Below are 12,264 nucleotides of genomic sequence, written 5' to 3'. Positions count from 1 at the left end.
TTCTTTCTTTCTCTCTCCTTCCTTTCTTTCTTTCTTTCTTTCTTTCTTTCTTTCTTTCTTTCTTTCTTTCTTTCTTTCTTTCTTTCTTTCTTTCTTTCTTTCTTTCTCTCTCTCTTTCTTTCTTTCTTTCTTTCTTTCTCTCTCTCTCTCTTTCTTTTTCCTTCATCCTTCCACTCTACTCCTCTTTTCTCTTTTTTTTTTGGCCCTAGAGAATCCCTAGATTTGAAGGGAGATTGGGTTAGTATAAGAAGCAGGCAGACCTGCAACTTTGAAATTGGGCCAATGTCCAACACTCAGTTTTGGGGTTACGTTATGATAGACTAACCTAACTACTTTCACAGATTTTCAAAATTATGGTTCCATAATTTTGCTGAGATTTTTCTTCCTGTCTCCAGTGATGGAGAGGAATTGTCACTGGGATTCTTTCCATAGGTGTATGCTTACTGTCATCTTCACCCAGTCTCACCAGGAAGCATCTGTGTGAAATCCAGCAGACTTTTACATAACTGTGATCTTCCCTCCAGAACCTAAAGACCAAAACTGGAGAAATACTAATCAAAATAAGAAGGAAATGATCTTTCAGCTATCAAATGTATAAAGAGAGGAATGACTGTAGGAACAATGGCCATGGTGATGTAATTTGGTGATGGTGGTTGTGTGTGTTCATGTATGTGTGTGTGTGTGTGCACATGCATATACATTATAGAAAAGGACAAAGAAAGACAAAGGGTCTGTCTTCACGTCATATCTACTCTTAGAACACACATAGACCTCCCAGCTATGAACAGTGTCCTGTTTGGAAAAGTAAACATGCCACAGCAATGCTGGCACCTCTGTGAAGTGACTTGAATACCCACGTGCACCACCTACGGTGCTACCTGGGTGATGAATGGCTCTGGGATGCTGAGTGTCAGCTGAGTTTGTCAGTTGAGAAACAAGCCCCTCCCAAGTGCCAGTGCCTCCTGGATGCCCTTGTATAAAAGGTTCCCTGGCTGTACACTACTCAGTACACGCCTTGGAAGCTATCTGGTCCAGGTGGGAACTTGAGTGGATCTTCTAGTGCACCAGAATCTGGTAAGTGTCCCAGCAAGGCCTTGTGGGAAGGTTGGGAAGAGTTAAAAGCAGAGGAAGTAGAAGGCAGCAGAACTGGCAAAGAGCCTTGGGAAGACCCTTACCCTTGAGAAGTGAGCCAACATGAGCACGAGCTGTTACAGTGAAGACATGGAGGCCAGCCTGGGGTGTGTGTGTGTGTGTGTGTGTGAGAGAGAGAGAGAGAGAGAGAGAGAGAGAGGAGAGAGAGAGAGAGAGAGAGAGAGAGAGAGAGAGAGAGAGAGAGAGAGAGAGAGAGAGAGAGAGAGAGAGAGAGAGAGAGGAGAGATTTGCAAGGTTGAAGGGCAAGTTTATAAGAAAGATTGGAGTGGGATTGGAACCAGGTCTCTGGACTCATGGGTTACATATCTGCTCTTTTTCTGCACTCTTTCCACCCTATGCTGTGCAGAGCTATAAGCAGAGACCGGGAGAGTGATGAGTGGTGGATGGGGTAGCTTCTAGGGGCCCCAGCAGAAATGCATTGTGATTGGGGTAACTTCTAACTGATGGGGTGTTTACACAGAGCTACTGACTCTGCCAACATCATCTGAAGGTCTTGGCCACCATCCAGCGTGGGAGGGCGAAAGAGCTCAGAGGTTTTGTACTAGACCAGAGACAGTATCTCAGCCGAACTCCCACCCCTCTGTAAGGACCCCGGTGGTTCTTATTCCAACATTGGAACACCACTGAGTCTTTGCCTAGGTTATCTTATCTCTGCATGTCTGGCCCTCTGGAAACAGTTGGGGTCTGCTCTTATTGCTTCCTTCTCGGGTGGTGTCTTCTGTTCCTTCCCTGGCACCAAGTCAGGTTCGCTGGCTTAGAGCCAAACCAAGACTCTCTGACTGTCGTGGCCGGGAAGAAGTGGTGTGCGGGTGATGACGGCATGTTTCTTGCAGCTCATCGGGATGTCCTCCCAGCAGAGCATGGCTTCCGCCAAGGGCTTTTCCAAGGGGTCTTCGCAGGGCTCGGCTCCGTGCCCCGCCCCGACGCCTGCGCCTGCGCCCTCGTCCTCGTCGTCCTGCTGCGGCCGTGGCTGCTGCGGCTCCAGCTCGGGCTGCTGCGGCGGCTCCAGCTCCACGGGCTGCTGCTGCTTCCCCAGGAGGCGTCGCCGGCAGCGCGGCAGCGGCTGCGGCTGCTGCGGGGGCGGCCAGAGGTCCCAGAGCTGCTCGTCCCAGAGCACCGGCTGCTGCGGCGGCTGCTGAGCGAAGACCCGCCTGGCCTGCGTCCCCTCGCCCGGTCTCAGCTCGTACTCCCGTGCTCTCTTCCCGGGAGCTAGCCCACTGCTCCTGGATGTTCGGAACCCCCTGCCCCACCCCTCGCCCTCTGCCAGCGTGATTTTCCTCTCTGGATGCCTGAGAGCTTCGGAAGGACCCTGCTGTGTGCAAGGGCTTGCACGCAGTGGAGCTCAATCAATGCCTACTGATTCCATTGTCCTGTGAAGACGTGACAATAAAGCTTCTACCTCTGAGAACACCCTTTTCTCCTATCGTCTTTCTGTGTCATTCTGATCGCAGTCTGGTATCTCCTGCACTACCCCTCAGCCCTGCGCTTAGAAAGGCTTGCATATTTGGAAAACGCAGAAATCTAAAGTTCAGGCAAGAGTAAAAGTAACTTCTGGTCTTGGTTCAGATACCAGGAAACCATGCACGGAGCCAGGCAGGGTGCTAAGGCTTGTCTCAGTCAAATGACTCAGTGAGGCAGGTGCTGTTGCCCCACTTTTACACAAGAGAAACTGAGGTTATGTAGCTTGTCAGCCTTACCAGTGGAGCATGTGGGGTGAAACTTACTTAGTAACTACTCTGCTGAGTGGCCCAGAAACTTCAAGAGTCTCACCACTGAGGTACTCATCCTATTATCTACCTGGCAAAGGTTTGGATCAATAACAATTTAGGGCCTCTTCCTTCTCCTCTTCCTCCTCTTCCTCTTCTCCTCCTTCTCCTCCTCCTTGTCCTCCTCCTTCCACTTCCTCTCCTTCTTCCTTTTCATCTTCCTTCTTATTCTTGCTGGTAACTAAAATTTTCTAATTGAACCTACAAGAACACTCTTCTCTTTCCAGTGAACATCTATGACACTGTCTGACCAAGTTCCAGGGCTTTCAGATGCCCAGTGGGGTCCACGTGCATGCTTTGGGAATCTCTTTCTCTGGAGGTGGTGGTGGGGTCAGAGCTCCAGGCCTGTGAGCATAGATCTGGCCCACTCATTTCAGGAAAGAGAAAAGAGAAATAGCCATGACCTTTTAAGCAATATCCACTGGGTTCAAAAGGGAAGCAGCAACAATAGGGGGATAAGAATAGGACAGAGCACCACCCTTCACTGGATATTTATTTATCTCTGTCACCAGGCTAGGAGCTTTACATATATTGTCTCATTTAATCCTCAAATGTATTTAAAATATATCCATGGATTTTATTCTATTTTATATTGAGGGAAGTGGGGCTTTGAAGAGTCTCGGGGACTTGGTAAACACCTCCCTAAAGCCCCCAGATAAAGAGTGAGAGAGATAAGATGTGGACTGGGGTCTGTGTGACTTCCAAGTCCATCACATTCTTAGTCTTAGAGATCACCAGCACCCTGGGGAAGGACACTGCAACTGTGGGCACGCCCAAGCTCTTAGAAAACTGAAGCTTGGCTTCTTGGCTGTAGCTCTATCCATGGCCCAATGACTGGCAAGCTCCGTCATGAGCATCCACCCAGCCCAAGGTATTTGTGCAGAGGCAGATCAGAAATGCAACATTGATTCATCCAGGATGTTTAAACCTGAGGCCAAATGACCCATGTCAGGGAGGTTCTGAAGGGCGGGAGGAATCCAACTTCTGACTCCCAGATTCTGAGAGTCCAGTGGGAGGGGATTTGTAGAAATTGTTTACAAACAGATGACATCATCTGGACCCACCACTCCCACACCAGTGATGTGTGCTGAAGCAATGAGGCCAGGATGTGGGGAAGGAGAGCAGTCTGACTCAGAATACGTATTGGGAAGCCAATCTGCAGGTTTAGGTTGGAGTATGACCCCTAAAGTAGGAAGTCCAGGACTGAAATTTGGGAAAGAAAGGTCGTGACTCATGGAAAAGAATGCAAATCTCGAGAGAGCACACACCCTCCTACTGGAGGTATGTTGATAGCCATCAAATGACCCTGGAGACTTCCGTGCTGCCAGTTTACACATCCTTGACCCCCACAGGCCATCTCAGTGGCCAATCTTGGTGAGAAAGATTTGGGCATTCTAAGAATAGTTTTATGATGAAAACCTAGAAAGCTTCTTTAGAGGAAGCAGTGTTCTCTCTCCTTAGTCTTTTCTAATCTCCAGGAGCTGAGAGAACTGTATATATGCTGTGGTGGTTCCCTCTGAGGGAGTAGCTGCCCCTGGGAACACTGGGCCTGAAGGGAATTTGCAATGTGATGTTTTAGTCAGATCCAGTATGCCATGACAGGCCGAATCAGCTGCCTTATTATTTTTGAATAAAAGATAGTGATGAGTGTGTTTTAATTCTGGTGACTCCAGTTTTAGCTTTATTTATATTATTATACTATTAGATAGAACAACTGATATTTATAGAATTTAGCTATAAGTGTCTGTCAGTGTAGTGCGAGTGCAGCCCTGAATATCTAAGGGCATCACAGACCTATTATTGCTCAATCTCAGGTGGCTGAACACCATTTTTCCCTCTAAGAAGTTGGGGGATGCCGACAGATCAGGGATTGCGTAACTTGTTAGCATGCCAGTCTCGTTTGTTATTGGAATTAACCAGACAAATCGCCCCACCAACTAAGAACGGCCATGTACCACCACCCACAGAATCGAGAAAGAGCTATCAATCTGCCAATCCTGTCCGTGTCTGGGCCGGGTAAGGTTTCCCGTGTTGAGTCAAATTAAGCCCAGGCTTTACTCCTGGTGGTGCCCTTCCATCAACTCCAGCCACAGCCATGCTCAAGGCCACTCTCCACATGTTCAGACGAGCCTCACACATGAAGGAACTGGCAGAGGAACCCAGGTGTGCGGGACCTGGAGCTGAGATCTCCAACGCTGCTTGGATTGGGACTGGGCCTCTTCCACCTAGATCCCCATTTTCTAGTAGCTAGGCAGTCACACCCAGAAACTGCCTCCGGTGCCATGTAATCCCATCAACGGCCAACATCCAGAGACTATAAAACAAAGCTCTGATTGCCTAGTTCTCCCTCTTGGAGAACCTGGTAAGCTACCGAGAGTTTACTGCCCACATGGGAGAGCCTGGCAAGCTCACCATGGTGTATTCATATGCCAAATACAGTAATGATGATGGGTCTCATTTCCCTGACCCCGAAGAACCTCTAATGCAGCACCGTTGGGAAGGAGGGGTAAAATGAGGCTGCTAAAAGCTCCGGGCTAGGATGAATGGAGATGTTACTGGGCTCACATAAGCAAATTGTTGATCAATGGGATGACTGATACAGTGATACATCTGTGTCTAACAACTTTTTTAAGTGTCTACCATAGCGGTGGTCTGGTGGAGAGGGGGCGGGGGGGAACCTGGGACATTGGTGGTGGGAAATGTACACTGGTGAAAGGGATGCATGCTGGAACATTGTATGACTGAAATCCAATCATGAACAATTCTGTAACTGTTTATCAGGATTATTCAATAAAAGTACATATGCTAAAAAGTTTTCTTCAGATATCCCTTTTGTAATTATGAGAAAAATTCATATCTTTCCTCAGTATATCATAATGGTGCCAGGAGTTTAGGTGAACAGCCTGAAGTGACCAACAGTAGGAATGTCTGATGAGTCTAGACCAAGAGACATCTGTATGTCCCAAGGATTGACCAAGGACACCCAAATACTTAGAGACAGTGTTGTATTATTCCTAGCGTCTAGAATTGTGTCAAACACATATGGAGGCAAAAAATAATAAATTTTTGTTAGTGTATGAAGGACTGAAGTGATAGCACAGTGGGTGGGGAGTTTGCCTTGCACGTGGCTGACCTGGGTTGGATTCTTCCATCCCTCTCAAAGAGCCTGGCAAGCTACCGAAAGTATCCCGCCACACGGCAGAGCCTGGCAAGCTACCCATGGCATATTAAATACACCAAAAACAGTAACAACAAGTCTCACAATGGAGATGTCACTGGTGCCTGCTCGAGCAAATTGATGAACAACAAGATGACAGTGGTACAGTGCTATAGTGCTACAGTGCTAGTGTATGAAGTACACATATGAAGTATTGTGCTACAGTAAGTCTAGGAGTTTCATAAAAATACATCATCACCTAGAGGGATTTAGAGTCTGATTTAGTTAAAATGATATGTATCTATCCTACAAGGCCTGAATAATGAATGGTGAAGTCACATACAAGAAATAGTAAACACAATGTGTACAAATGTACATAAAAGTAGGAATACATGCAATATATACAAATGAACACAAATACTCGAACATCACAAGCAGAACATGACATAGCCAATGGTTATGGGGATTTGATGGAACTTAGATGAAAAATTATAACAGGACTTCAAATGAGGATAAGTTATTATGGGTTGGGTTAGTCAAAGGACTTCCCAGGAGCAGGAAACAGGTGAGCTTGAAGGATGGAAACACCTGGAGGTTAAGAGATTCGTTTTGCTTATGCCGTTATAAAAGGATGTTGTTCATGGATCTGCATGGAGAGAGGAATGAGACTAACCCTGTTAAAATGGACCTTACCTTCTGGAACAAAGGCAAACAAGAAAGTAATCATGAAAGTTAAATTATTTCACATAATAAAAAGTGTTATAATAAAATAAAGAAGATGAAGAAGCAGCCATGAAGCAAATGCATATGGCAATTGTGGATGGGGATCAGGAAAAGCCTCCCTGAGGAAGCAGAAGTGGTGGGAACCATCACACAGATCAGAGAAACATAGTGCTACATCCCAACGATTGACAAATGGCGCCCAATAACTTAGGGACAGTGCTGCATCATACTTAGCATCTAGAATTGCGTCATGTACTTATGGGGGCAATAAATAAATGTTTATTAGCTTATCATATATGGAGTGTTGTACAAAGCAAGCCTAGTTACAGGGATCCTGCCTCACTCCTGAAGCTACATGTTTAAGGAGTTGCTCACATATGTTTGCCTCATTAGAAACTCTCAGTACGAGGATGGTAGCTTGGAATCTCAGTTGGTTGGCATATTGATCTGATAGAAAGTAAAATCACTATGGATTGGGCCTTATTTCATTCGCCCTAAAAAGTCTTTCATAAGGTAGAATTATGTATTATTTATCTTCATTTTTATATAAGAAAATTGAGATTAAAATGTTGGGCATGTTTCTACTGTTCTTGGGTATTAGTCTCATACTAGTTTTTTTATTTCCCATAAATGAGTATGATCATTCTGTCTTTCCCTCTCGTTATGACTCATTTCATTCAGCATGATGTTGTCCATTTCCAACCACTTATAAGCAAATTTCATGACTTTATTTTTCCTGGTGGCTGTATGGTATTCCATGGTGTAGATGTACCATAGTTTCTTTATCAAATTATCTATTCTCACACACTTGAATTGTTTCCAGATTCTGGCTATTGTGAATAGTGCTGCAATGAACAAAGAAATGCACATTGGCCCCCAGGGTATATTCCCAGAAGTAATGGTAGTGCTGGGTTGGAAGCTTGCCACAAGTTAAGATAGAGAAGAGACCCTGTGATAGTTGAAAATGATCATTCTGGACAAGAACTGAGTGCTGAAAGTAGGTAAAAGTGTATACATGATAACATTTCAGTACCTGTATTACAAGCCATAATGCCCAACATGAGAGAGAGAGAGAGGAGAGAGAGAGAGAGAGAGAGAGAGAGAGAGAGAGAGAGAGAGAGAGAGAGAGAGAGAGAGAGAGAGAACCTGCCATAGTAGAAGTCTGGGACTGAAAGGGGTGGGGTGGCATGGCAGGAAGGAAAACTGGGGACATTGGTGGTGGGAAATGAACACTGGGGAAGGGACAGGTGTTGGAACTGAAACCCAATCATGAATGGGTGCTGGATTGAAACCCAATCCCAAGTAACTTAGTAACTCTCTATCTCATGGTGATTCAACAACAACAACAACAACAACAACGATTTTTTTTAAATGTTGGGCAGACTTTCCCAGGGCTGCATGGCTTGAAATTGGCAGAACGTGAGTTTGAACTGCATATGTCTGCGACTAAACCAATGTCCCTAATATTGTTCTCTAATGTGTATTCTGGAGAGGATGGGAGTAACTTGACACTTGAACAGAGTGAAGAGAAAGTAGTCAAGGTGAAAGCTGTGGTGTAGAAAATTCAGGTAGACCCAAGTTCAGAGAAGTAAAGATGGGGCCAGACTATGACTGAATCTGAGTGCTAAACAAAGGGATTAGATAGAAGTGTGTGTGTGTGTGTGTGTGTGTGTGTGTGTGTGTGTGTGTGTGATACGATAGTAAGACAATGTGATAGTACTTTGGAAAAAGTATTCTAAATGGGCAGAATTTGGTTTATAAATCGTTTAAGTACTCTGATATGACTTTAAGACTAATTAGACTAGAACATTCTAGTCACTGTTGCCTAATTAGTCTAGAGGACACTACTTTAGAGGGTACCATGATCCAGGCTTGAAATGAGAATCTGAACTCAGCACATGGCAGTGAGTAGGGAAAGCAAATGATATATATAAAATATTTGTCCAGAAGGAAAAATAATGGTTGGATTTGAGGAAGAAGAACCAGCTAAGGTGTCTCTTTGGCTTTGCAACTCTCCTCTGACAAAAACAGAGATGGCAGGTGAAAGAACTGATATGGAGTGGAAATGGGAGTGAAGATGAGGTGCTGGTATGACATGACTGCGAGGCAGGATGTGGGCTGCAACTCCTGACAACAAATCCCTGAACATTGGGATGAACTCATAGCAATAAGTCATACAGGGACGAGAATCAAATCTTTGGCAATGGATGTGGTCCAGATCTGTAGTGAAATTTACTGAGAGAATAGACTTCAACTGCCTTGTTTGTTGAAGCAATCTGCAGGTGAAGAACAGAGATTGTGATACAGAAGGCAGTATTGAGTATACAGATACTCACTATTTATGTGTTGAGTGAATGAATAAATGATGAGGAAAACAGAAAACAGAAAGTTAAAAGTTGAGAGGGAAATTGGACAATTAAGAGAAGCTGAGTTCTCAGTGAAGCAGGAAAAGATTATATATTCAGAGAAATTGCTCAAATATTTGAATTAGATAACTTATAAGGCTACTTTTGGGTGTCATGGTCCAGAAACCCAGAGGAAAGAGAACCAGCAAATCACAGGATTGAGGAAGCTAAAGGCTGTCATTTAAATTAGACTATTTATAGGATCATCTTCCTATTGCGTGATCATCTTGGAATCTTAAATCACTGAACAGTTATAATAAGAGATCCATCTGGTGGGGGAGCCGTTTCATTTTAATTAGGTGAAACAGGTAGAACAGGAAAACTGACATAGTGAGTAAGGAAAACATCCTCTCTTCTTTGAATGAATCAGAATGATTTGGCCCCGATAAATCTGAACTATGCCATCTTGCTTCAGGCTGTATGGTAGTCCACCCTGGAAAAGCAGGTATCTCCTCTTGCTTACAGATGTTGCATCAGAGCAGGAGCCATTACTTCTAATATATCTCAGATTTTTTATCAGTATTTCATCCAATCTATTTTAGTTCTATAGTTAACAATGTAGCTATTTAAGTACTTTATGTTTGGAAAGGCAACTTTTCTACGTGTACTAAGTGTGATAACAAGTACCAAAAAGCTAGGAATTAACTTCTGTTGACACCTCTTCCTCCAAAAGATTTTCTGATCATTAGATATTACAATCCTTCAATCATGAAAAGTTTATGATTACTTGCTATCTATGGGCATAGTATGATACAAACAAGTAAGTCTTTTCCTTAGTTTTGTGGGAGAAAGTCATATGCCATAATAGTATAAAACTGGCCAGAACAATAGCACAGCTGATAGCCTTGCACATGCCAACTTTGTTTCTATTACCAGCAGCACATATGTCTCCTGAGCCCTCCAGGAGTCACCATTAAGTGTAGAGCCAGGAGAACCCTGGATATGGTTCCAAAATAGATAAAGAATAGTATAAAGTGCTTAATGCTTAAAATCAATACATAAAGTCAGTTGCAAGAAGGACTGGCAAAAGTTTGACTCAGTCTAACACCAAACATGGTACTATATAGTTTCTCTCCAGGGTCACCATCTCTCATGCACAATGTTACTATTAAGTTTCCAGGACCCCAGTCCTGTGTACAGCACTGCCTTACTGCTCTTCCTTCATAACACTTAGAATTCCAAATTGAACTTTTTGTAACGTTTTCTGTGCTTTTCTCTTTTCTAGTTTCACTTCCAAATCTGTATAGTATACCTGAGATATAGGTGGCCTGTAGCTTTCCATCTTTTTCTTTCTCAGAGAGATCTCAGACAACCACCCATTCTTTAGTTGTAGTTTTCTTGGTTAGGATCTCAGACAGGGGGATGCAATGTAGGCTATTCTTATACATGGACATTTCCCAAATCTCTGTCTATAACCTTTATAGCTTTCAAACTGCTGGTTAAATGTCTGATTCTCATAGAAAAGTTTCAATTGACCATCTAAGACAGTTGTACAGCTGTCTCTCAGATTATATTCTGTACATAAGATCCCTCTGTTTCTGGTGAAAAATATCAACCTCCACACTAAAAATGCAGGAACCTTTTCCATCCTTCTATTTTTGATCACTGACCTCGCTGTAGTGTTTTGTCTTCCCAGCAAGTGCTCCCTTTGTCCTTTGATTTTTATTTCTGTTTGCATCATCTTTAACCCTCAACAGAAAAGGGAAAGGAAACTTGGAAGGATGGAGGCCAAGCATCTACAAGTGGATTCAGAAGAGCAAAGTGTTTGAAATTTTCATCTTATAGAGTTGGAAAAAAACTGGTTGTGATGGGGTCTATGCTTGTGTGCTTTATGCCTGAGAGACTTCACCACTAAGAAGCCTCTTCTAGCCCCATATTTTACTGTTGGCCATCATTAAAGCATCATCTTAGTACCCTCAGCCAGCTTCTAATATTTTATATGTCTATGCTTATTTATTTTCATACACACATCTGCACCTGGGGACATTTTTTTCCTACCAGAATTAATTTCTTTCTTTTTTTTTTTTTAACTTAGGTACCTGATTTACTAAGTGGTTGACAGTAGAGTTTCAGGTATACAATGTTGCAGCTTTAATCGCACCACCAATATTTGCACCCTCCATCCCAGGTTCCTTTTAACCTCCCAATCTGTCAACTTGATAGACACATTTGTCATTGTTCTTTCTTATTTTAGTTTTTTGGGTCACATCCGGTGATGTACAAGGGTCACTCCTGGCTCATGCACTCAGGAATTAACTCCTGGCGGAGCTCAGGGGACCATGTGGGATTCCGGGAATCGAACCCAGGTAGCTGCATGCAAGGCAAATGCCCTACCCACTGAGCTATCGCTCCTGCCCCTTGTTGTTTAACTTTGTTTGATGTTTTCTATTTTGGGAGGCGAGGGCAAACCTGGCTGGGCTCAGGGCTTATTTCTGCTTCTGCATTCAGGAATCACGCCTGGTGGTGCATGGGGGACCATAGGTAGGATGCTGGGGATCGAACCTAGGTAGGCCATGGTGCAAGACAAACACCCTACCCATTGTGCTATCGTTCTGGCCCCGTGGGTTTATTATTATTATTATTAATATTATTATTTTAAATTTTATTTTTTAATTTTAGAGACATGATTTACAGAGTTGTTTACAATGGGTTTTCAGGCATACATTTTTGCTTTCAGTTCTATACCTGTAAGCCCATTCCTCCACCAGTGACCCCTAGGTTCCTCCCATCCCCTGACTATTGACATCATTTTTTCAGTTTAATTATCATAGTTTGGGCTTCATGTTTTCAGTCGTGTTGGGTCTAGTGGTTTATGCATATACTGATACCTTATCTCTATACCATAGACAAATCCAAGGCCCTTTACCACTGCCCATGTGACTTCCAGATATCCTCTCTCACTTCCAGCACCCACATTTCTCTTCTTTCTTTGCCTTTTTGTTTCTGTAATATAGAATCAGTGTTTTTCCTACCTTTATTACTAACTATTCCCTGGATGTTAGTCTAGATAGAGAGAGAGAGAGATAGATAGATAGATAGATAGATAGATAGATAGATAGAT

The 12,264-nt window shown here is 43.6% G+C and overlaps 1 protein-coding gene across 1 annotated transcript; it reads left to right on the top strand.

Moving 5' to 3' along the window:
* Nucleotides 1-1,017: 1,017 nt before the first annotated feature.
* CRCT1 (cysteine rich C-terminal 1) lies at nucleotides 1,018-2,539 on the top strand. Its single transcript, XM_004618107.2, has 2 exons — nucleotides 1,018-1,074; nucleotides 1,986-2,539. Exon 2 carries the CDS (start codon nucleotides 1,995-1,997, stop codon nucleotides 2,289-2,291), a length of 297 nt encoding a protein of 98 aa, XP_004618164.1. The 5' UTR covers nucleotides 1,018-1,074; nucleotides 1,986-1,994; the 3' UTR covers nucleotides 2,292-2,539.
* Nucleotides 2,540-12,264: the final 9,725 nt, after the last annotated feature.

Source organism: Sorex araneus, chromosome 3 (genome assembly GCF_027595985.1).
Source record: "Sorex araneus isolate mSorAra2 chromosome 3, mSorAra2.pri, whole genome shotgun sequence".
NCBI lineage: Eukaryota > Metazoa > Chordata > Mammalia > Eulipotyphla > Soricidae > Sorex > Sorex araneus.
This window is presented reverse-complemented; position numbering and strand designations above follow the sequence as displayed.